Consider the following 26,653-nt stretch of genomic DNA (forward strand, 5'->3'; position numbering starts at 1 on the left):
CTTGTGCTACTATGTCTGATGCCTTGCTCCTTCCTTAAGTGGAAGTGACCTGACTAGGTGGATCACTGGGCTAATCCAGGGAGGGGGGGGGCATGGACCTGCTTCGCATGGGTCAGTAGGCCTGCTGCAGTGTTCCTTCTTATTTATATTTTTATGTTCTTCCCGGAGATTCGATCTCCGGACCTCAGTGTGTTGGGTGAGTGCGCTAGTGATCGAGCTACGGGACACCACCAACACCCACCTCTACTTGAAGTTTATCAGCTACACAACAATCGCGTCTGTACACCGTAATACACAAATAACCCACACATAGGAGAAAGAAACTTACGAAGACGTTTCAATCCAACCTGGACCATTAACTAGTCACACTAACACACGACGGTAAGGGAGCCAGTATATATACGAGAGGAACGTAAAAAGCAAAGCTGGTTCTTACGACGCCTGGAAGTAATAAGAACAGCCTCATAAGAACGAAAGAGGGATTTAAAAGAAGGAAGAACATCAAAAAGAGTTGGAAAGAATTAGATGCTTACTTTCAGGGTCCATAAAGACTAAAAATGCACATTTTTATTGTTAATAATTCATGTTAAGCACCAAACCCATGTGGTGGAGGCTTGATCCTCCGTCTGTTGTGCGAGACCAACGTGCTTACTATTTGTACTCTACCTGTTGCCATCAAAATACACAATACCGTGTATTGTTCCGGTCGTGGTATTGTGCCTTTATATTCTTTATACAGTGTAAGACAGACTTGTAACATTGTATACATCCCGTGTATTGTCTCAACCCCATAAATGTCCATTGTTTTTTACTGCTACCTCAACGTTATCTTGTATACCTGGAGGGTGTTCTGGGGGTCAACGCCCCCGCAGCCCGGTCCATGACCAGGCCTCGCGGTGAATCAGGGCCTGATCAACCAGGCTATTACTGCTGGCCGCACGCATACCAACATACGAACCACAGCCCGGCTGGTCAGGTACTGACTTTAGGCGCGTGTCCAACTCCCTCTTGAAGACAGCCAGGGGGTCTATTGGTAATCCCCCTTATGTATGCTGGGAGACAGTTGAACAGTCTTGGGCCCCTGACACTGTGTTGTCTCTTAGCGTACTCATGGTGCCCCTGCTTTTCATTGGAGGGATGTTGCACCACCTTCCGAGTCTTTTGAATTCATATGGAGTGATTTCCCTGTGCAGAATTAGGGCTAGTCCCTCTAGGATTTTCCAAGTGTATCTTTCTCGCCTGTATTCTAAGGAGTACAGGTCAAGGGACTTCAACCACTCTCAGTAATTTAGATGCTTTATTGTACTTACACATGCAGTGAAAGTTATCTATATATTCTCTAGGTCAGTAATTTCACCTGCCTTGAAAGGGACACAGCTGTTGGCATGGCCGATGCGGCAGGTTGTGTAGCGGGCTAGCTGCGGGATTTTCAAGGATAGCTCCTGGTCAAAGAGGCTGACCAGGTCCCTACTTAAACAGAACTCAGTGTGAATGCTTTGAGAAGATACCAGAGCAGCGAACGGACATCCCAATGCATCGTTTCAGCGTAAATAGTTGAAGTGTTGTGCAGTTTTAGAGGGTTTGGTGTTGTAGAGTCAGGACCAGTCAGCGCCTCCCCCCCACCGCTGGGGGGGAGGGGGAGGGCGTGTGTAGTAAACAGTGACCCTCTCATAACGCCTCACTCCTGCGTGTCTCCCCCGCCTCACCCACCCAACTCCCAGCGCCACCCCATCTGTAGAGGGTACTTCTCCCCTAACCCACGATGTCAGCGATGGCACTGTAGGGAGTGCCGGGCTCACAGGAACTTCTACTACAGGGACAGCATCGTGGAGTTCGACCGCGAGGCAGCTGTCAGGTGTGCCACAGGCAGTGTGTACTCAGTTCCTCAAGCTTCAACATCCGTGCACACGAGGGCCTGGGATCTTCAATCAACTTGGCGTCCACCAGGACGCTGACATGTCCCTAGGACAGCTCTCCATCGGGCTGCTAACGGAGTCACTGGCTTCTTGGACCTCTTGGGGAGGGTCGATGGTGCTCGTGCAAGCAGCAGATCCCTGGGCAACTTGCTGCTGTTTGCAATGGCTGTCTGCCGAGGAGAGACAGGCACCTAGCAACATCTGTTGTTGGGGCAATGGATGAATTCCCTACTATGTTTGTTAACTGCTCATTACTCTGTAATTTGTCTATGATTGTAATCATGTCATAACGTGTTTATCATTCATTACCTTTGAAACTTGTCATGATTGTGACCAGCTCTACCTGGAGCTCATTACCTTTGTAAATTCTCATGATTAATGTGTTTATGATTCATTACCTTTGCAATTATTCATGAGTGTGACCAGCTCAACCTGGAGTTCATTACCTTTGTAACTTGGTCATGATTATGACCAGATCTAGTTCATTACCTTTGTAACTTGCTCAGCTATCAAAACTTTGGAGTCCAGTCCCTGGACCAATTATGTACCTCTGTAATCTTTTGACTACCGCCCACAGGATGGGTATGGGGTGCATAATAAACATATTAAACTCAACTTGAAAGGGACCGTTGATGTACAGCAATACTGCAGCCTAGAGAGAATAAGCGATTTAAAGAGAATCATCATTGGTTTTGGCATCCCTAGTTTTGAAGGTTCTCATTATCCATTCTATCATTTTCTTAGCAGATGTGGTGAAGATATTGTTGTGATCTTTGAAAGTGAGAGTCTCTGACATCATCACTCCCAGGTTTTTCACATTAGTTTTTCGCTCTATTTTGTGGCTGGAATTTATTTTATACTCCGATCCAGTTTTTATTTCCTCGAGTTTTCCATAGCGGAGTAATTGAAATTTGTCTTCATTGAACTTCATATTGTTTTCTGTGGCCTTGAAAGACTTAGTTAATGTCCGCTTGGAGATTTGCTGTGTCCTCAGTGGATGAAACTGTCATGCATATTCTGGCATCGTTAGCAAAGGAGGACACGGTGCTGTGGCTTACATTTCTATGTCAGATATGAGTATGAGGTTAAGGATGGGGCTCAGTACTGTGCATTATGGAACAGAGCTTTTCACTGTGGCTGCCTCTGACTTTACTCTGTTTACTATAACTCTTTGTGTTCTGTTTGTTAGGAAGTTATAGATTCATCTACCAACTTTTCCTGTTATTCCTTTATCACGCATTTTATGTGCTATTACACCATGATCGCACTTGTCGAAGGCTCTCACAGTGTCTGTGTATACTACATCTGCATTATGTTTGTCTTCCAGAGCATCCAAAACTATGTCATAGTGGTCCAGTAGTTGTGAGAGGCAGGAGCGACATGTTCTAAACCCATGATACCCTGGGTTGTGCAACTGTTAGGCATCCAAGTGGTTGGCGATCTCGCTTCTTAGAGACCTTTCAAAGATTTTTATGACGTGGGACGCTAGTGGTATCGGTCTGCAATTCTTTGCAGTTGTTTTACTGTCACTTTTGTGGAGTGGGACTATATCCGCTGTTTTTAATGACTGTGGGATGACCCCTGTGTGAGTGAGTACACAGGTTGTGATGGGTCTGAGTGAGTACACAGGTTGTGATGGGCCTGAGTGAGTACACAGGTTGTGATGGGCCTGAGTGAGTACACAGGTTGTGATGGATCTGAGTGAGTACACAGGTTGTGATGGGTCTGAGTGAGTACACAGGTTGTGATGGGCCTGAGTGAGTACACAGGTTGTGATGGGTCTGAGTGAGTACACAGGTTGTGATGGGTCTGAGTGAGTACACAGGTTGTGATGGGCCTGAGTGAGTACACAGGTTGTGATGGGCCTGAGTGAGTACACAGGTTGTGATGGGCCTGAGTGAGTACACAGGTTGTGATGGGTCTGAGTGAGTACACAGGTTGTGATGGGCCTGAGTGAGTACACAGGCTGTGATGGGCCTGAGTACACAGGTTGTGATGGGTCTGAGTGAGTACACAGGTTGTGATGGGTCTGAGTGAGTACACAGGTTGTGATGGGCCTGAGTGAGTACACAGGCTGTGATGGGTCTGAGTGAGTACACAGGTTGTGATGGGCCTGAGTGAGTACACAGGTTGTGATGGGTCTGAGTGAGTACACAGGTTGTGATGGGCCTGAGTGAGTACACAGGTTGTGATGGGCCTGAGTGAGTACACAGGTTGTGATGGGCCTGAGTGAGTACACAGGCTGTGATGGGCCTGAGTACACAGGTTGTGATGGGTCTGAGTGAGTACACAGGTTGTGATGGGTCTGAGTGAGTACACAGGTTGTGATGGGCCTGAGTGAGTACACAGGCTGTGATGGGCCTGAGTACACAGGTTGTGATGGGTCTGAGTGAGTACACAGGCTGTGATGGGTCTGAGTGAATACACAGGTTGTGATGGGCCTGAGTGAGTACACAGGTTGTGATGGGTCTGAGTGAGTACACAGGTTGTGATGGGCCTGAGTGAGTACACAGGTTGTGATGGGCCTGAGTGAGTACACAGGTTGTGATGGGCCTGAGTGAGTACACAGGCTGTGATGGGCCTGAGTACACAGGTTGTGATGGGTCTGAGTGAGTACACAGGTTGTGATGGGCCTGAGTACACAGGCTGTGATGGGCCTGAGTGAGTACACAGGTTGTGATGGGCCTGAGTGAGTACACAGGTTGTGATGGGCCTGAGTGAGTACACAGGTTGTGATGGGTCTAAGTGAGTACACAGGTTGTGATGGGTCTGAGTGAGTACACAGGTTGTGATGGGCCTGAGTGAGTACACAGGCTGTGATGGGCCTGAGTACACAGGTTGTGATGGGTCTGAGTGAGTACACAGGTTGTGATGGGTCTGAGTGAGTACACAGGTTGTGATGGGCCTGAGTGAGTACACAGGCTGTGATGGGTCTGAGTGAGTACACAGGTTGTGATGGGCCTGAGTGAGTACACAGGTTGTGATGGGTCTGAGTGAGTACACAGGTTGTGATGGGCCTGAGTGAGTACACAGGTTGTGATGGGCCTGAGTGAGTACACAGGTTGTGATGGGCCTGAGTGAGTACACAGGCTGTGATGGGCCTGAGTACACAGGTTGTGATGGGTCTGAGTGAGTACACAGGTTGTGATGGGTCTGAGTGAGTACACAGGTTGTGATGGGCCTGAGTGAGTACACAGGCTGTGATGGGCCTGAGTACACAGGTTGTGATGGGTCTGAGTGAGTACACAGGCTGTGATGGGTCTGAGTGAATACACAGGTTGTGATGGGCCTGAGTGAGTACACAGGTTGTGATGGGTCTGAGTGAGTACACAGGTTGTGATGGGCCTGAGTGAGTACACAGGTTGTGATGGGCCTGAGTGAGTACACAGGTTGTGATGGGCCTGAGTGAGTACACAGGCTGTGATGGGCCTGAGTACACAGGTTGTGATGGGTCTGAGTGAGTACACAGGTTGTGATGGGCCTGAGTACACAGGCTGTGATGGGCCTGAGTGAGTACACAGGTTGTGATGGGCCTGAGTACACAGGTTGTGATGGGCCTGAGTACACAGGTTGTGATGGGCCTGAGTACACAGGTTGTGGTGGGCCTGAGTACACAGGTTGTGATGGGCCTGAGTACACAGGTTGTGATGGGCCTGAGTGAGTACACAGGTTGTGATGGGCCTGAGTACACAGGTTGTGATGGGCCTGAGTACACAGGCTGTGATGGGCCTGAGTGAGTACACAGGTTGTGATGGACCAGAGTACACAGGTTGTGATGGGCCAGAGTACACAGGTTGTGATGGGCCTGAGTACACAGGTTGTGATGGGTCAGAGTACACATGTGATGGGCCTGAGTACACAGGTTGTGATGGGCCAGAGTACACAGGTTGTGATGGGCCTGAGTACACAGGTTGTGATGGGCCAGAGTACACAGGTTGTGATGGGCCTGAGTACACAGGTTGTGATGGGCCAGAGTACACAGGTTGTGATGGGCCAGAGTACACAGGTTGTGATGGGCCTGAGTACACAGGTTGTGATGGGCCTGAGTACACAGGTTGTGATGGGCCAGAGTACACAGGTTGTGATGGGCCTGAGTACACAGGTTGTGATGGGCCAGAGTACACAGGTTGTGATGGGCCTGAGTACACAGGTTGTGATGGGCCAGAGTACACAGGTTGTCATGGGCCTGAGTACACAGGTTGTGATGGGACAGAGTACACAGGTTGTGATGGGCCTGAGTACACAGGTTGTGATGGGCCTGAGTACACAGGTTGTGATGGGCCAGAGTACACAGGTTGTGATGGGCCTGAGTACACAGGTTGTGATGGGCCAGAGTACACAGGTTGTCATGGGCCTGAGTACACAGGTTGTGATGGGACAGAGTACACAGGTTGTGATGGGCCTGAGTACACAGGTTGTGATGGGCCTGAGTACACAGGTTGTGATGGGCCTGAGTACACAGGTTGTGATGGGCCAGAGTACACAGGTTGTCATGGGCCTGAGTACACAGGTTGTGATGGGACAGAGTACACAGGTTGTGATGGGCCTGAGTACACAGGTTGTGATGGGCCTGAGTACACAGGTTGTGATGGGCCAGAGTACACAGGTTGTGATGGGCCTGAGTACACAGGTTGTGATGGGCCAGAGTACACAGGTTGTCATGGGCCTGAGTACACAGGTTGTGATGGGACAGAGTACACAGGTTGTGATGGGCCTGAGTACACAGGTTGTGATGGGCCTGAGTACACAGGTTGTGATGGGCCTGAGTACACAGGTTGTGATGGGCCAGAGTACACAGGTTGTCATGGGCCTGAGTACACAGGTTGTGATGGGACAGAGTACACAGGTTGTGATGGGCCTGAGTACACAGGTTGTGATGGGCCTGAGTACACAGGTTGTGGTGGGCCAGAGTACACAGGTTGTGATGGGCCTGAGTACACAGGTTGTGATGGGCCAGAGTACACAGGTTGTCATGGGCCTGAGTACACAGGTTGTGATGGGACAGAGTACACAGGTTGTGATGGGCCTGAGTACACAGGTTGTGATGGGCCTGAGTACACAGGTTGTAATGGGCCTGAGTACACAGGTTGTGATGCAGCAACCATCTAGGGAGGCGCTAACCTCATCTCAAATAACTCTCACTTGCAAACCTTTTATTTTTTCCTTGTACTCTGGTAGGACTGATAAGATATGATTTATTGGGATTTTTAACCCGTGGTAGGAAGGGTTAGCCACCCAGGATAACCTAAGAAAGCCATGCGTCATTGTCATTGGCTGCTATCTTGTCTTATTTCCATTGGGGTTGTTCAGTCATGTCCTCCAGGATGCCACCCACACCAGTTGGCTAACACCCAGGTACCTATTTACTGCTAGGTGAACAGTGATAGCAGGTGTAAGGAAACACGCCCAGCATTTCCACCCGTGTTGTAGATCGAACCACGGACAGTCAGTGTGTGAGGCGAAAGCACTGCCAACTAGGCCACGGGATCTTTTATGTGTCTTAAGACCATGTAAGATGACAGGTAAATCTTACAAACTGCTAAAAGGTTAACTTTTCAATGTGCTTCTTGATAGTGTTTAATCCTGCAATATTTTCTTTCCAACCCAACTTTCTACATCTCTCATGGGCCACAGTGGTGGCCCATGCTAACCTCCCTATGGTATATAGAAATATGGTATAAATCTTGGTAATAAATACCGACAAGTTGGTTTAGAAAGACACGTAAGCAACACTGGAAACCACAAAATTTCAAAAACATTAGCGTACATAATACTTAAGCGGGCTAAGCACCACAAACCTAACAACACAGGAGTCACATGATGTCATCGTCTACCCGTCCTCATCCCAACATGACATTCTTCAGGTCACCATGCGTCACTCACACCTCACTCTCCGCCTATATATAATTTCTTTCTACCTCTGTATGTTAGAAGTGATCAAGGTCCCAGGACCGAAACGTTTTCTAATAAATATGTCGTAGTGTTTGTTTACGTGTCTTTCTAAACCATATAGAAATATACCTAGTTGAATGAATCTTATTAGAGCCAACTGGTCCAGTGGTTAACACACTGGCCTGTGAGTTTTAGCGCTCACTAGCCATGGGTTCAAAACCCACCCATTCCTTCATATACTTAACCCCTATATGAATAAATCTTTGTTATGACTCCCGAGTAAAGCCATAGTGGAAGTCAAATATCATAAGTGACAATTGTAGATTAACAATCCTTGTTTTGAAACTAATTAAAATTCCTCACCTTTTTGGGATTGTTGGGAAGAATGTAGACGCGAGTGTTGTAGCAGTCATAGTTGCACACATTTGCTATCTTCATTAACATGTGGCACATCCTGCAACAATTCAACCAGGTTAAATATTTCAGGGCATAGAGGAATATTTGCTTCCTTACAACAGTTTAACACGTTGCAGCTGTATAGCCCTTGTGGCTTAGCGCTTCTTTTTGATTATAATAATAATAATAATTAACACGTTGCATAATTCCTGTCTTTCAGTGTATATGCAAGGTATTGTGTCTTATTCTGGCCTATGTGTGTGACGTAGTTCATGTCAGCGTAAGTAACTCGTTACGACTGACCAGATACATACATGTAAATAGTTCTTACCACTGTAACTTGTTTAGCTGTCAAACCTTTGTGGTCCAGTTCCTGGACCCATTATGTACTTCTGTAATTTTTTGACTATCGCCCACACCATGGGTATGGGGTACATAATATGACCGGGCTCCAGGAATAGAAAAACTCATCAAACGTATATTAGAATTTACAAAAAAAAAAAAAAAATCGTATTTAGTGTGGTCAAGAAAAACATAGAAATGTAATCAATATTCTCACAGTATATGATAAAGTAATCATGTGGATATATTAATCTATAAGAAGATAAAACCCACATGTAGAGAGAGAGAGAGAGAGAGAGAGAGAGAGATGCAGGAAGCTTCATGAGAGCAGGGAAGTCAGGTGGCGTCAGCACGCAGCACAACCATTAACAAGAAGAAGAAGAGCATGAGAAGACTACCCAGGAGGCTGGACACTGCAGCAGTTGGACCGGACAACATACCTCCGTGGTGGGGCTAGCAATACTTATATACAGTTCAGGATATTTATTAAATGAGACGTTTCGCCATGACTGGCTTCATGGCCCCTTTATCAATCGTGGCAAAACGTTTCCTTTAATAAATAGTCCTTATCTACAACTCGTCGCCATTACAATACCATTTACAATCATATCTTCATTGGTACTGCAATAAGTAGCCAATGTCTGTGATCCTATAGTAAAAATTATCATAGTCTCAAGATTAATGTGGTTTGAATCCTTAAGAAAGGGGACAGACAGGAGGCACTGATTTATAACTTAGTACCACTGACATATATATTCATCAAAATACAGGAAAAAAATTGCCCAAACCATGTTCAGTGGTACTGAAGTCCATCAGAGAGTACTCAGCCACAGCACTGACCCCCACCTGATCAAGTACAAGGAGCACCTGTGAAAGATTCACAGGTATGCAGTACCACTTCTCAAGGGCAGAGAGGTGTACACAATGATCATTCTTAATGAACTATACCTACTGACCTTGGAGAGTAAGACCAGGAGAAAACCACGGCTGTGAATTTCAAAAGATGTTCACAGTATTAATGTGACTGAGGTATGATGGTATTTAATAAATAATGGATTCAAACTGGATAAGTTTAGATTTAGAAAGGATAGAGGAAAGTATTGGTTTGGAAATAGAGTAGTCGATGAGTACAACAGTCTGATAAGTTAAGTATCTTTATTCCGAAACGTTTCGCCAATACAGTAGGCTTCTTCAGTCGAATACAGAAGAGTTAGCAGAAGCAGTAGAGATGTGAAGACGATGTAATCAGTCCATCAGCCTGGAGAAAAGTTTTGTTCCATAGTCTAGAACATTGTTCCCTGACCTTGAGCGTATAAGGCGCAGGCTGATTTTCCAAGACTTTGTTGGAGAAAAAAAAGTCGCACCTTATATGCGGGAAAATACGGTAGGTAACAGTGATGTAATACGGTAGGTAACAGTGGTGTAATACGGTAGGTAGCAGTGATGTAATACGGTAGGTAACAGTGATGTAATACGGTAGGTAGCAGTGATGTAATACGGTAGGTAGCAGTGGTGTAGTACGGTAGGTAACAGTGATGTAATACGGTAGGTAACAGTGATGTAATACGGTAGGTAGCAGTGGTGTAGTACGGTAGGTAACAGTGATGTAATACGGTAGGTAACAGTGATGTAATACGGTAGGTAACAGTGATGTAATACGGTAGGTAACAGTGATGTAATACGGTAGGTAACAGTGATGTAATACGGTAGGTAACAGTGATGTAATACGGTAGGTAACAGTGATGTAATACGGTAGGTAACAGTGATGTAATACGGTAGGTAACAGTGATGTAATACGGTAGGTAACAGTGATGTAATACGGTAGGTAACAGTGATGTAATACGGTAGGTAACAGTGGTGTAATACGGTAGGTAACAGTGGTGTAATACGGTAGGTAACAGTGATATAATACGGTGGGTAACAGTGATGTAATACGGTAGGTAACAGTGATGTAATACGGTAGGTAACAGTGATGTAATACGGTAGGTAACAGTGATGTAATACGGTAGGTAACAGTGATGTAATACGGTGGGTAACAGTGATGTAATACGGTAGGTAACAGTGACGTAATACGGTAGGTAACAGTGATGTAATACGGTAGGTAACAGTGATGTAATACGGTAGGTAACAGTGATGTAATACGGTAGGTAACAGTGATGTAATACGGTAGGTAACAGTGATGTAATACGGTAGGTAACAGTGATGTAATACGGTAGGTAACAGTGGTGTAATACGGTAGGTAGCAGTGATGTAATACGGTAGGTAGCAGTGATGTAATACGGTGGGTAGCAGTGATGTAATACGGTAGGTAACAGTGATGTAATACGGTAGGTAGCAGTGATGTAATACGGTAGGTAACAGTGATGTAATACGGTGGGTAGCAGTGATGTAATACGGTGGGTAACAGTGATGTAATACGGTGGGTAACAGTGATGTAATACGGTAGGTAACAGTGATGTAATACGGTAGGTAGCAGTGATGTAATACGGTGGGTAACAGTGATGTAGTACGGTAGGTAACAGTGATGTAATACGGTGGGTAACAGTGATGTAATACGGTAGGTAACAGTGGTGTAGTACGGTAGGTAACAGTGGTGTAGTACGGTAGGTAACAGTGATGTAATACGGTGGGTAACAGTGATGTAATACGGTAGGTAACAGTGGTGTAGTACGGTAGGTAACAGTGGTGTAGTACGGTAGGTAACAGTGATGTAATACGGTGGGTAACAGTGATGTAATACGGTAGGTAACAGTGGTGTAGAACGGTAGGTAACAGTGGTGTAGTATGGTAGGTAACAGTGGTGTAGTACGGTAGGTAACAGTGGTGTAGTACGGTAGGTAACAGTGATGTAATACGGTAGGTAGCAGTGATGTAATACGGTGGGTAACAGTGATGTAATACGGTAGGTAACAGTGATGTAATACGGTGGGTAACAGTGATGTAATACGGTAGGTAGCAGTGATGTAATACGGTGGGTAACAGTGATGTAATACGGTAGGTAACAGTGATGTAATACGGTGGGTAACAGTGATGTAATACGGTAGGTAGCAGTGATGTAATACGGTGGGTAACAGTGATGTAATACGGTAGGTAGCAGTGATGTAATACGGTGGGTAACAGTGATGTAGTACGGTAGGTAACAGTGATGTAATACGGTGGGTAACAGTGATGTAATACGGTAGGTAACAGTGGTGTAGTACGGTAGGTAACAGTGGTGTAGTACGGTAGGTAACAGTGATGTAATACGGTGGGTAACAGTGATGTAATACGGTAGGTAACAGTGGTGTAGTACGGTAGGTAACAGTGGTGTAGTACGGTAGGTAACAGTGATGTAATACGGTGGGTAACAGTGATGTAATACGGTAGGTAACAGTGGTGTAGTACGGTAGGTAACAGTGGTGTAGTACGGTAGGTAACAGTGGTGTAGTACGGTAGGTAACAGTGGTGTAGTACGGTAGGTAACAGTGGTGTAGTACGGTAGGTAACAGTGATGTAATACGGTAGGTAACAGTGGTGTAATACGGTAGGTAACAGTGATGTAATACGGTAGGTAGCAGTGATGTAATACGGTAGGTAGCAGTGGTGTAGTACGGTAGGTAACAGTGATGTAATACGGTAGGTAACAGTGATGTAATACGGTAGGTAACAGTGATGTAATACGGTAGGTAACAGTGGTGTAATACGGTAGGTAACAGTGGTGTAATACGGTAGGTAACAGTGATGTAATACGCTGGGTAACAGTGATGTAATACGGTAGGTAACAGTGATGTAATACGGTAGGTAACAGTGATGTAATACGGTAGGTAACAGTGATGTAATACGGTAGGTAACAGTGATGTTATACGGTGGGTAACAGTGATGTAATACGGTAGGTAACAGTGATGTAATACGGTAGGTAACAGTGATGTAATACGGTAGGTAACAGTGATGTAATACGGTAGGTAACAGTGATGTAATACGGTAGGTAACAGTGATGTAATACGGTAGGTAACAGTGATGTAATACGGTAGGTAACAGTGATGTAATACGGTAGGTAACAGTGATGTAATACGGTAGGTAACAGTGGTGTAGTACGGTAGGTAACAGTGATGTAATACGGTAGGTAACAGTGATGTAATACGGTAGGTAACAGTGATGTAATACGGTAGGTAAGAGTGATGTAATACGGTAGGTAGCAGTGATGTAATACGGTGGGTAACAGTGATGTAATACGGTAGGTAACAGTGATGTAATACGGTAGGTAGCAGTGATGTAATACGGTGGGTAACAGTGATGTAATACGGTAGGTAACAGTGATGTAATACGGTGGGTAACAGTGATGTAATACGGTAGGTAGCAGTGATGTAATACGGTGGGTAACAGTGATGTAATACGGTAGGTAGCAGTGATGTAATACGGTGGGTAACAGTGATGTAGTACGGTAGGTAACAGTGATGTAATACGGTGGGTAACAGTGATGTAATACGGTAGGTAACAGTGGTGTAGTACGGAAGGTAACAGTGATGTAATACGGTGGGTAACAGTGATGTAATACGGTAGGTAACAGTGGTGTAGTACGGTAGGTAACAGTGGTGTAGTACGGTAGGTAACAGTGATGTAATACGGTGGGTAACAGTGATGTAATACGGTAGGTAACAGTGGTGTAGTACGGTAGGTAACAGTGGTGTAGTATGGTAGGTAACAGTGGTGTAGTACGGTAGGTAACAGTGGTGTAGTACGGTAGGTAACAGTGGTGTAGTACGGTAGGTAACAGTGATGTAATACGGTAGGTAACAGTGGTGTAATACGGTAGGTAGCAGTGGTGTAATACGGTAGGTAACAGTGATGTAATACGGTGGGTAACAGTGGTGTAGTACGGTAGGTAACAGTGATGTAATACGGTAGGTAACAGTGGTGTAATACGGTAGGTAGCAGTGGTGTAATACGGTAGGTAACAGTGATGTAATACGGTAGGTAACAGTGATGTAATACGGTGGATAACAGTGGTGTAGTACGGTAGGTAACAGTGATGTAGTACGGTAGGTAACAGTGGTGTAGTACGGTAGGTAACATTGGTGTAGTACGGTAGGTAACAGTGATGTAATACGGTGGGTAACAGTGATGTAATACGGTAGGTAACAGTGGTGTAGTACGGTAGGTAACAGTGGTGTAGTACGGTAGGTAACAGTGATGTAATACGGTGGGTAACAGTGATGTAATACGGTAGGTAACAGTGGTGTAGTACGGTAGGTAACAGTGGTGTAGTATGGTAGGTAACAGTGGTGTAGTACGGTAGGTAACAGTGGTGTAGTACGGTAGGTAACAGTGGTGTAGTACGGTAGGTAACAGTGATGTAATACGGTAGGTAACAGTGGTGTAATACGGTAGGTAGCAGTGGTGTAATACGGTAGGTAACAGTGATGTAATACGGTGGGTAACAGTGGTGTAGTACGGTAGGTAACAGTGATGTAATACGGTAGGTAGCAGTGGTGTAATGCGGTAGGTAGCAGTGGTGTAGTACGGTAGGTAACAGTGGTGTAGTACGGTAGGTAACAGTGGTGTAGTACGGTAGGTAACAGTGGTGTAGTACGGTAGGTAACAGTGGTGTAGTACGGTAGGTAACAGTGGTGTAGTACGGTAGGTAACAGTGGTGTAGTACGGTAGGTAACAGTGGTGTAATGCGGTAGGTAACAGTGATGTAATACGGTAGGTAACAGTGGTGTAATGCGGTAGGTAACAGTGGTGTAGTACGGTAGGTAGCAGTGGTGTAATGCGGTAGGTAACAGTGGTGTAGTACGGTAGGTAGCAGTGGTGTAATGCGGTAGGTAACAGTGATGTAATACGGTAGGTAGCAGTGGTGTAATGCGGTAGGTAACAGTGATGTAATACGGTAGGTAGCAGTGGTGTAATGCGGTAGGTAACAGTGATGTAATACGGTAGGTAGCAGTGGTGTAGTACGGTAGTTAACAGTGGTGTAGTACGGTAGGTAACAGTAGTGTAGTACGGTAGGTAACAGTGGTGTAGTACGGTAGGTAACAGTAGTGTAGTACGGTAGGTAACAGTGGTGTAGTACGGTAGGTAACAGTGGTGTAGTACGGTAGGTAACAGTAGTGTAGTACGGTAGGTAACAGTGGTGTAGTACGGTAGGTAACAGTAGTGTAGTACGGTAGGTAACAGTGGTGTAGTACGGTAGGTAACAGTAGTGTAGTACGGTAGGTAACAGTGGTGTAGTATGGTAGGTAACAGTGGTGTAGTACGGTAGGTAACAGTAGTGTAGTACGGTAGGTAACAGTGGTGTAGTACGGTAGGTAACAGTAGTGTAGTACGGTAGGTAACAGTGGTGTAGTAGTGTAGTACGGTAGGTAACAGTGGTGTAGTACGGTAGGTAACAGTGGTGTAGTACGGTAGGTAACAGTAGTGTAGTACGGTAGGTAACAGTGGTGTAGTACGGTAGGTAACAGTGGTGTAGTACGGTAGGTAACAGTGGTGTAGTACGGTAGGTAACAGTGGTGTAGTACGGTAGGTAACAGTGGTGTAGTACGGTAGGTAACAGTGGTGTAGTACGGTAGGTAACAGTGGTGTAGTACGGTAGGTAACAGTAGTGTAGTACGGTAGGTAACAGTGGTGTAGTACGGTAGGTAACAGTAGTGTAGTACGGTAGGTAACAGTGGTGTAGTATGGTAGGTAACAGTGGTGTAGTACGGTAGGTAACAGTAGTGTAGTACGGTAGGTAACAGTGGTGTAGTACGGTAGGTAACAGTAGTGTAGTACGGTAGGTAACAGTGGTGTAGTACGGTAGGTAACAGTGGTGTAGTACGGTAGGTAACAGTAGTGTAGTACGGTAGGTAACAGTGGTGTAGTACGGTAGGTAACAGTGGTGTAGTACGGTAGGTAACAGTGGTGTAGTACGGTAGGTAACAGTGGTGTAGTACGGTAGGTAACAGTGGTGTAGTACGGTAGGTAACAGTGGTGTAGTACGGTAGGTAACAGTGGTGTAGTACGGTAGGTAACAGTACTTACAGCTAAAACACACAGATGTGGATTAGTTACAAATGTCTGCCAGAGTTATTATGACAAGCTGAAAACGCCGAAGACAAGAGACGAAGAAGACTTTTGAGTACCTACAATAAGGCTAACAAGACCACAGTTGTCAGCTGAGGAAAACTGGAGCCGATGAGATACTAGTCCTGGAGGTGGGAAGTACGTACAGTACCTGCACTCTGAAGGATGGGTGGTGATGTTACAGTCCTGGAGGTGGAAAGTACAGTACCTGCACTCTGAAGGATGGGTGGTGATGTTACAGTCCTGGAGGTGGGAAGTACAGTACCTGCACTCTGAAGGATGGGTGGTGATGTTACAGTCCTGGAGATGGGAAGTACAGTACCTACACTCTGAAGGATGGGTGAGGATGTTACAGTCCTGGACATGGGAAGTACAGTACCTGCACTCTGAAGGATGGGTGAGGATGTTACAGTCCTGGACATGGGAAGTACAGTACCTGCACTCTGAAGGATGGGTGGAGATGTTATAGTACTGGAGGTGGGAAGTACAGTGCCTGCACTCTGAAGGATGGGTGAGGATGTTGCAGTCCTGGAGGTGGGAAGTACAGTGCCTGCACTCTGAAGGATGGGTGAGGATGTTACAGTCCTGGAGGTGGAAAGAACAGTGCCTGTACTCTGAAGGATGGGTGAGGATGTTACAGTACTGGATGTGGGAAGTGCAGTGCCTGCACTCTGAAGGATGGGTGAGGATGTTACAGTCCTGGAGGTGGGAAGTACAGCGCCTGCACTCTGAAGGATGGGTGAGGATGTTACAGTCCTGGAGGTGGGAAGTACAGTGCCTGCACTCTGAAGGATTGGTGAGGATGTTACAGTCCTGGAGGTGGGAAGAACAGTGCCTGCACTCTGAAGGATGGGTGAGGATGTTACAGTACTGGATGTGGGAAGTGCAGTGCCTGCACTCTGAAGGATGGGTGAGGATGATACAGTCCTGGAGGTTGGAAGTACAGCGCCTGCACTCTGAAGGATTGGTGAGGATGTTACAGTGCTGGAGGTGGGAAGTACAGTGCCTGCAATCTGAAGAATGGGTGAGGATGTTACAGTACTGGAGGTGGGAAGTACAGTACCTGTACTCTGAAGGATGGGTGAGGATGTTATAGCACTAGAGGTGGGAAGTACAGTGCCTGCACTCTGAAAGATAGGTGAGGATGTTACAGTACTTGAGGTGGGAAGTACAGTGCCTGCACTCTGAAGGATGGGTGAGGATGTTACAGTCCTGTAGATGGGAAGTACAGTGCCTGCACTCTGAAGGATGGGTGAGGATGTTACAGTCCTGGAGGTGGGAAGTACAGTGCCTGCACTCTGAAGGATTGGTGAGGATGTTACAGTGCTGGAGGTGGGAAGTACAGTGCCTGCAATCTGAAGAATGGGTGAGGATGTTACAGTACTGGAGGTGGGAAGTACAGTACCTGTACTCTGAAGGATGGGTGAGGATGTTATAGCACTAGAGGTGGGAAGTACAGTGCCTGCACTCTGAAAGATAGGTGAGGATGTTACAGTACTTGAGGTGGGAAGTACAGTGCCTGCACTCTGAAGGATGGGTGAGGATGTTACAGTCCTGTAGATGGGAAGTACAGTGCCTGCACTCTGAAGGATGGGTGAGGATGTTACAGTCCTGGAGGTGGGAAGTACAGTGCCTGCACTCTGAAGGATTGGTGAGGATGTTACAGTGCTGGAGGTGGGAAGTACAGTGCCTGCAATCTGAAGAATGGGTGAGGATGTTACAGTACTGGAGGTGGGAAGTACAGTACCTGTACTCTGAAGGATGGGTGAGGATGTTATAGCACTAGAGGTGGGAAGTACAGTGCCTGCACTCTGAAAGATAGGTGAGGATGTTACAGTACTTGAGGTGGGAAGTACAGTGCCTGCACTCTGAAGGATGGGTGAGGATGTTACAGTCCTGTAGATGGGAAGTACAGTGTCTGCACTCTGAAGGATGGGTGGTGATGTTACAGTACTGGAGGTGGAAAGTACAGTGCCTGCACTCTGAAGGATGGGTGAGGATGTTACAGTCCTGGAGGTGGGAAGTACAGTGCCTGCACTCTGAAGGATTGGTGAGGATGTTACAGTACTGGAGGTGGGAAGTACAGTGCCTGCACTCTGAAGGATGGGTGAGGATGTTACAGTACTGGATGTGGGAAGTACAGTGCCTGCACTCTAAAGGATGGGTGAGGATGTTACAGTACTGGAGGTGGGAAGTACAGTGCCTGCACTCTGAAGGATGGATGAGGATGTTACAGTCCTGGAGATGGGAAGTACAGTTCCTGCACTCTGAAGGATGGGTGGTGATGTTACAGTACTGGAGGTGTGAAGTACAGTGCCTGCACTCTGAAGGATGGGTGAGGATGTTACAGTCCTGGAGATGGGAAGTACAGTGCCTGCACTCTGAAGGATGGGTGGCGATGTTACAGTACTGGAGGTGGGAAGTACAGTGCCTGCACTCTGAAGGATGGGTGAGGATGTTACAGTACTGGAGGTGTGAAGTACAGTACTTGCACTCTGAAGGATGGGTGAGGATGTTACAGTCCTGGAGGTTTGAAGTACAGTGCCTGCACTCTGAAGGATGGGAGAGGATGTTACAGTACTGGAGGTGGGAAGTACAGTGCCTGCACTCTGAAGGATGGGAGAGGATGTTACAGTACTGGAGGTGGGAAGTACAGTGCCTGCACTCTGAAGGATGGGAGAGGATGTTACAGTACTGGAGGTGGGAAGTACAGTGCCTGCACTCTGAAGGATGGGTGAGGATGTTACAGTACTGGAGGTGGGAAGTACAGTGCCTGCACTCTGAAGGATGGATGAGGATGTTACAGTCCTGGAGATGGGAAGTACAGTTCCTGCACTCTGAAGGATGGGTGGTGATGTTACAGTACTGGAGGTGTGAAGTACAGTGCCTGCACTCTGAAGGATGGGTGAGGATGTTACAGTCCTGGAGATGGGAAGTACAGTGCCTGCACTCTGAAGGATGGGTGGCGATGTTACAGTACTGGAGGTGGGAAGTACAGTGCCTGCACTCTGAAGGATGGGTGAGGATGTTACAGTACTGGAGGTGTGAAGTACAGTACTTGCACTCTGAAGGATGGGTGAGGATGTTACAGTCCTGGAGGTTTGAAGTACAGTGCCTGCACTCTGAAGGATGGGTGAGGATGTTACAGTACTGGAGGTGGGAAGTACAGTGCCTGCACTCTGAAGGATGGGTGAGGATGTTACAGTACTGGAGGTGGGAAGTACAGTGCCTGCACTCTGAAGGATGGGTGAGGATGTTACAGTCCTGGAGGTGGGAAGTACAGTGCCTGCACTCTGAAGGATTGGTGAGGATGTTACAGTACTGGAGATGGGAAGTACAGTGCCTGCACTCTGAAGGATGAGTGAGGATGTTACAGTCCTGGAGGTGGGAAGTACAGTGCCTGCACTCTGAAGGATTGGTGAGGATGTTACAGTACTGGAGGTGGGAAGTACAGTGCCTGCACTCTGAAGGATGGGAGAGGATGTTACAGTACTGGAGGTGGGAAGTACAGTGCCTGCACTCTGAAGGATGGGTGAGGATGTTACAGTACTGGAGGTGGGAAGTACAGTGCCTGCACTCTGAAGGATGGGTGAGGATGTTACAGTACTGGAGGTGGGAAGTACAGTGCCTGCACTCTGAAGGATGGGTGAGGATGTTACAGTACTGGAGGTAGGAAGTACAGTGCCTGCACTCTGAAGGATGGGTGAGGATGTTACAGTACTGGAGGTGGGAAGTACAGTGCCTGCACTCTGAAGGATTGGTGAGGATGTTACAGTACTGGAGGTGGGAAGTACAGTGCCTGCACTCTGAAGGATGGGTGAAGATATTTGCTGTTTGGAGGGACATCTAAAGTATCCTTTAGTGTATCCATATGCTCTTTCGCTACCATCCACAGGATAGATATGGGGTGCACAAGAAACTAGCCACTTCCGTGGCAAAATCTAAATCTAAACTCGTATCTGCACGCCTCTGGCAAGACAGTGATAATGTAAATGATGGTGAATAGTGTTTCATTTTCGGGTCATCCTACCTTGGAGACGCCCAATGTGTGTTAAAAAAATATACACTGAAGCACATTTAGCAATAGTAATTACTAGTGGCTGATCAGCGGAACAATTTAAAACAGAGGACGTAGTGCAAGTTTATTAACAAATTACATTTAGAACAAATTACTGAAGAGAGAACACCATGAACACATCTCTGTTGCTGTAGCTACAAACTGGAAGTTACAACACCTCTCTATAATAGAGACAGAAGACTCACTTGGGGATCTTTACGTAACTAGCGATATAGGCTGCGGTGGAGAAGTTCTTCTCCATGTGGAAGACAAGTTCCGTCTGTTTGATCAACCTCTCCAGGTGGGCAGAGTTCCGCAGACCCTGAAACAGTCACACTCTTTATTTACAAGCTTTCTTTTAACATTCCCAAATTTAAATGTTTTAGAACGTTTTGAAAGTGGATTCAGTTTTCAAAATAAATTATATATATATATATATATATATATATATATATATATATATATATATATATATATATATATATATATATATATATATATATATATATATATATATATATATATGTAGGTAGTAGGTTGGTAGACAGCAACCACCCAGGGAGGTACTACCGTCCTGCCAAGTGAGTGTAAAACGAAAGCCTGTGATTGTTATACATGATGGATGGTAGGATTGCTGATGTCTTTTGTCTGTCTCATAAATATGCAAGATTACAGGTACGTCTTGCTACTTCTACTTACACTTGGGTCACACTACACATACATGTACACGTTTATTTATACACACTCATCTGAGTTTTCTTTGATTTTATCTTAATAGTTCTTGGTCTTATTACTTTTCCTTTTATATCCATGGGGAAGTGGAATAAGAATCTTTCCTCCGTAAGCCATGCGTGTTGTAAAAGTCAACTAAAATGCCGGGAACAATGGGCTAGTAACCCCTTTTCCTTTAAAGATTACTAAAAAGAATAAGAAGAAAATTGTCAAAGTGGGAAGTCTGAATGTGCGTGGATGTTGTGCAGATGATAAGAAAGAGATGATTGTGGATGTTATGAATGAGAAGAAGCTGGATGTCCTGGCTTTAAGTGAAACAAAGCTGAAGGGGGTGGGAGAGTTTAAGTGGAGAGGGATAAATGGGATTAGGTCAGGGGTTTCAAATAGAGTTAGAGCTAAAGAAGGAGTAGCAATAATGTTGAAGGATAAGCTATGGCAGGAAAAGAGGGACTATAAATGTATTAATTCAAGGATTATGTGGAGTAAAATAAAGATTGGATGTGAAAAGTGGGTTATAATAAGCGTGTATGCACCTGGAGAAGAGAGAAGTGTAGAGGAGAGAGAGAGATTTTGGGAAATGTTGAGTGAATGCGTGGGGAGTTTTGAATCAAGTGTGAGAGTAATGGTGGTTGGGGATTTCAATGCTAAAGTGGGTAAAAATGTTATGGAGGGAGTAGTAGGTAAATTTGGGGTGCCAGGGGTAAATGTAAATGGGGAGCCTTTAATTGAGCTATGTGTAGAAAGAGATTTGGTAATAAGTAATACATATTTTATGAAACAGAGGATAAATAAATATACAAGGTATGATGTAGCACGTAATGAAAGTAGTTTATTAGATTATGTATTGGTGGATAAAAGGTTGATGGGTAGGCTCCAGGATGTACATGTTTATAGAGGGGCAACTGATATATCGGATCATTATTTAGTTGTAGCTACAATTAGAGTAAGAGGTAGATGGGAAAAGAGGAAGGTGGCAACAACAAGTAAGAGGGAGGTGAAAGTGTATAAACTAAGGGAGGAGGAAGTTTGGGTGAGATATAAGCGACTATTGGCAGAAAGGTGGGCTAGTGCAAAGATGAGTAGTGGGGGGGGGGGGGGTTGAAGAGGGTTGGAATAGTTTTAAAAATGCAGTATTAGAATGTGGGGCAGAAGTTTGTGGTTATAGGAGGGTGGGGGCAGGAGGAAAGAGGAGTGATTGGTGGAATGATGAAGTAAAGGGTGTGATAAAAGAGAAAAAGGTAGCTTATGAGAGGTTTTTACAAAGCAGAAGTGTTATAAGAAGAGCAGAGTATATGGAGAGTAAAAGAAAGGTAAAGAGAGTGGTGAGAGAGTGCAAAAGGAGAGCAGATGATAGAGTGGGAGAGGCACTGTCAAGAAATTTTAATGAAAATAAGAAAATTTTTTGGAGTGAGTTAAACAAGTTAAGAAAGCCTAGGGAAAGTATGGATTTGTCAGTTAAAAACAGAGTAGGGGAGTTAGTAGATGGGGAGATGGAGGTATTAGGTAGATGGCGAGAATATTTTGAGGAACTTTTAAATGTTAAGGAAGAAACAGAGGCAGTAATTTCATGCACTGGCCAGGGAGGTATACCATCTTTTAGGAGTGAAGAAGAGCAGAATGTAAGTGTGGGGGAGGTACGTGATGCATTACGTAAAATGAAAGGGGGTAAAGCAGCTGGAACTGATGGGATCATGACAGAAATGTTAAAAGCAGGGGGGGATATAGTGTTGGAGTGGTTGGTACTTTTGTTTAATAAATGTATGAAAGAGGGGAAGGTACCTAGGGATTGGCGGAGAGCATGTATAGTCCCTTTATATAAAGGGAAAGGGGACAAAAGAGACTGTAAAAATTATAGAGGAATAAGTTTACTGAGTATACCAGGAAAAGTGTACGGTAGGGTTATAATTGAAAGAATTAGAGGTAAGACAGAATGTAGGATTGCGGATGAGCAAGGAGGTTTCAGAGTGGGTAGGGGATGTGTAGATCAAGTGTTTACATTAAAGCATATATGTGAACAGTATTTAGATAAAGGTAGGGAAGTTTTTATTGCATTTATGGATTTAGAAAAGGCACGTGATAGAGTAGATAGGGGAGCAATGTGGCAGATGTTGCAAGTATATGGAATAGGTGGTAAGTTATTAAATGCTGTAAAGAGTTTTTATGAGGATAGTGAGGCTCAGGTTAGGGTGTGTAGAAGAGAGGGAGAATACTTCTCGGTAAAAGTAGGTCTTAGACAGGGATGTGTAATGTCACCATGGTTGTTTAATATATTTATAGATGGGGTTGTAAAGGAAGTAAATGCTAGGGTGTTCAGGAGAGGGGTGGGATTAAATTTTGGGGAATTGAAAATGGGAATTGACACAGTTACTTTTTGCTGATGATACTGTGCTTATGGGAGATTCTAAAGAAAAATTGCAAAGGTTAGTGGATGAGTTTGGGAATGTGTGTAAAGGTAGAAAGTTGAAAGTGAACATAGAAAAGAGTAAGGTGATGAGGGTGTCAAATGATTTAGATAAAGAAAAATTGGATATCAAATTGGGGAGGAGGAGTATGGAAGAAGTGAATGTTTTCAGATACTTGGGAGTTGACGTGTCGGCGGATGGATTTATGAAGGATGAGGTTAATCATAGAATTGATGAGGGAAAAAAGGTGAGTGGTGCGTTGAGGTATATGTGGAGTCAAAAAACGTTATCTATGGAGGCAAAGAAGGGAACGTATGAAAGTATAGTAGTACCAACACTCTTATATGGGTGTGAAGCTTGGGTGGTAAATGCAGCAGCGAGGAGACGGTTGGAGGCAGTGGAGATGTCCTGTCTAAGGGCAATGTGTGGTGTAAATATTATGCAGAAAATTCGGAGTGTGGAAATTAGGAGAAGGTGTGGAGTTAATAAAAGTATTAGTCAGAGGGCAGAAGAGGGGTTGTTGAGGTGGTTTGGTCATTTAGAGAGAATGGATCAAAGTATAATGACATGGAAAGCATATAAATCTATAGGGGAAGGAAGGCGGGGTAGGGGTCGTCCTCGAAAGGGTTGGAGAGAGGGGGTAAAGGAGGTTTTGTGGGCAAGGGGCTTGGACTTCCAGCAAGCGTGCGTGAGCGTGTTAGATAGGAGTGAATGGAGAAGAATGGTACTTGGGACCTGACGATCTGTTGGAGTGTGAGCAGGGTAATATTTAGTGAAGGGATTCAGGGAAACCGGTTATTTTCATATAGTCGGACTTGAGTCCTGGAAATGGGAAGTACAATGCCTGCACTTTAAAGGAGGGGTTTGGGATATTGGCAGTTTGGAGGGATATGTTGTGTATCTTTATATGTGTATGCTTCTAAACTGTTGTATTCTGAGCACCTCTGCAAGAACAGTGATAATGTGCGAGTGTGGTGAAAGTGCTGAATGATGTTGAAAGTATTTTCTTTTTGGGGATTTTCTTTCTTTTTTGGGTCACCCTGCCTCGGTGGGAGACGGCCGACTTATTGAAAAAAAATATATATATATATATATATATATATATATATATATATATATATATATATATATATATATATATATATATTATATATATATATATATATATATATATATATATATATATATATATATATATATATATTATATATATATACACACGGGGGGGGATCTTTAGCTCAAGAAGTAAGGAAAATAAAGAGAGAAAGAAAGGTAGATTGAAAATATGGATTGAAGCATCTACCAAAAAGTTACTAAGGATTTAATTCTTGTATTCTTGAAGGGAGGGGGGAGTGTTAAACCCGCAAGTGTCGTACAGCGCTGCACGGATAGAGAGAGCAGATAATTTATTATTAATTATCATCATTATTAAAAAAACGCGCTAAACCCGTACAAGTTCAACTGCCTCCCAGCACACATAAGGGGGATTACCAACAGACCCCTGGCAGTCTTCAAGCTGGCACTGGACAAGCACCTAAAGTCAGTTCCGGATCAGCCGGGCTGTGGCTCGTATGTTGGTTTGCGTGCAGCCAGCAGCAACAGCCTGGTTGATCAGGCTCTGATCCACCAGGAGGCCTGGTCTCAGACCGGGCCGCGGGGGCGTTGACCCCCGGAACTCTCTCCAGGTAAACTCCAGGTAAGTCATAAAAAAAGAAAGAGGAGTCAAGGTTTCGAGCAACAGGTCACTGCGGCGACGTACAGGTACACTGTCTTACACGATCCTGTACATCGTGGACACCGACTGTACCGTCGTCTCGCTGTGCACCGTACTCGCGTTGGTACTCGGTGCGGGGCGGGGACGACCAGTGACTGGGGAAGAGAGGCAGGTGCCCCTGCTGTCGCTCCTGGGCACGTTCCCGGTGCTCCAGGAGGGAAGGAGAGTACCACTTGAACGCCCGTTGGTACTCAGTGCGGGGAGCTGACGACCAGTCGCGGGGGAAGAGGCGGTGGTGGCCCAAGTTCCGCTTGCGGTAATGCAACCGCAACCTCGCGCGTTCCTGGTACTCCCGCACCAAGAGTGAAGGAGGTGCGGTAGGTGGAGTGGCTGGAGGTCGTGGCTCAGGCTCCTGGCCTCTACCACTGACCTCCCTCTCTTATACTCGCCCTCCACACACACTGCACGTTGACACCCTCGACATCTTGTTTAAAATACGCTAAATTTAGTATTTTTTTCCAAATACTTTTATGAAATTAGTAAGTATAATGTTTGATAGTGATCACATGTTAGTACCAAGACTTGACACACAAGTTTCTACCTCGAAGTCTTGAAGTTCCACCACAACCCAGGCAGGTACAAGCCAACCAAAAACCCAGATTACCATTATATTTATATGGAAACCCAATGCCCATAGGTATCACAGGGTATATACACCAAGAGGTGTATATACCTCAGTGTATACACACCGAGAGGTTTATATCTCATGTATATACAACGAGTGGTGTATGTCTCTCGATGTACTATACACACCGAGAAGTGTATGTCTCTCATGTATATACACAGAGAAGTATGTCTCTCTGTATATATCTTAGTGTATATATATATACAGAGCGTTTACCTTCATTCCTATTTCATAAACTAAGGTATTCTTGTCTGGCCGCCAAGAGTTACGCGCGAGCCTTATTGAGCCTAGTGCAGTCGATGGGATTTAAACCCCATCAATCATACAGAGGCCTCATACAGCGCCTGGGGCAACGAGGGATAATCAGGTTTGATCAGAGGAAGGGGAGGGTAGCTGCATTTCTTGGATCAAGAGCTCCACACTAGCATCAAGGCAATCACCTTGCAGGAAGAGTAAAGCGTATAGGCTCAGCAGACGGAGGATCAAGCCTCCACCACGTCTTGCACTGAATGACCCACGTGGGTTTAGCGCTTTGCGTGAATTAAACAAACACACTGAATAGAGGAAAGAAAGGATAAACTGCCGAGTGGACTGATAGACAATAATGTGACGGTAAGGTGTAATAGATGCCATCAGGAAAATGTTATTGTTTTATAGTGGTAAGAGAGAGAGAGAGAGAGAGAGAGAGAGAGAGAGAGAGAGAGAGAGAGTGAGAGAGAGAGAGAGAGAGAGAGAGAGAGAGAGAGAGAGAGAGAGAGAGAGAGAGAGAGAGAGAGAGAGAGAGAGAGAGAGAGAGAGAGAGAGAGAGAGAGAGAGAGAGAGATAGAGAGAGAGAGAGAGAGAGAGAGAGAGAGAGGTGAGAGAGAGGAGGAGAGAGAGAGGAGAGGAGAGGGGAGAGAGGAGAGAGGAAAGAGAGAGAGGAGAGGAGAGAGAGAGAGGAGAGGAGAGAGGAGAGGAGAGAGGAGAGGAGAGGAGAGAGGAGAGGAGAGGAGAGAGAGAGAGAGGAGAGAGAGGAGGAGAGAGAGAGGAGGAGAGAGAAGGAGAGAGAGAAGGAGAGAGAGAAGGAGAGAGAGAGAGGAGGAGAGAGAGAGGAGGAGAGAGAAGGAGAGAGAGAGGAGAGAGAGAGAGGAGAGAGAGAGAGGAGAGAGAGAGGAGAGAGAGAGGAGAGAGAGAGAGAGAGAGAGAGAGAGAGAGAGAGAGAGAGAGAGAGAGAGAGAGAGAGAGAGAGAGAGAGAGAGAGAGAGAGAGAGAGAGACAGAGAGAGAGAGAGAGAGAGAGTGTGAGTGCGTGTGTGTGTGTACTCACCTAGTTGAGGTTGCAGGGGTCGTGTGTGGTGTGTTCCCTAATTTGTATCTCTCTTAAAAATAAAAAACAAGTTTTAAAATGAGCTGATGTAGGTAACAGATCTTAGTTTGTAAATAAGATTAGGAACTGTAAACCCAGTTTTGAAAACCCCTGTGTAAAAGAGAGTGTTAA

General features: G+C 45.4%; 1 protein-coding gene across 5 annotated transcripts in view; it reads right to left on the reverse strand.

The window, feature by feature from the left end:
- Nucleotides 1–26,653, reverse strand: part of LOC128698506 (transient receptor potential channel pyrexia) — a 79,115-nt gene that overhangs the window by 18,125 nt on the left and 34,337 nt on the right. For all 5 annotated transcript variants that reach the window (XM_070103962.1, XM_070103961.1, XM_053790757.2 and 2 more), the window contains 2 exons: nucleotides 19,851–19,966; nucleotides 8,172–8,262 (listed from right to left, as the gene is read on the reverse strand). In XM_070103962.1, the coding sequence (XP_069960063.1) occupies nucleotides 8,172–8,262; nucleotides 19,851–19,966 (207 nt within the window). The remainder of the gene's footprint in view (nucleotides 1–8,171; nucleotides 8,263–19,850; nucleotides 19,967–26,653) is intronic.

The sequence above is a fragment of the Cherax quadricarinatus genome, chromosome 88, assembly GCF_038502225.1.
Source record: "Cherax quadricarinatus isolate ZL_2023a chromosome 88, ASM3850222v1, whole genome shotgun sequence".
Taxonomy (NCBI): Eukaryota; Metazoa; Arthropoda; class Malacostraca; order Decapoda; family Parastacidae; genus Cherax; species Cherax quadricarinatus.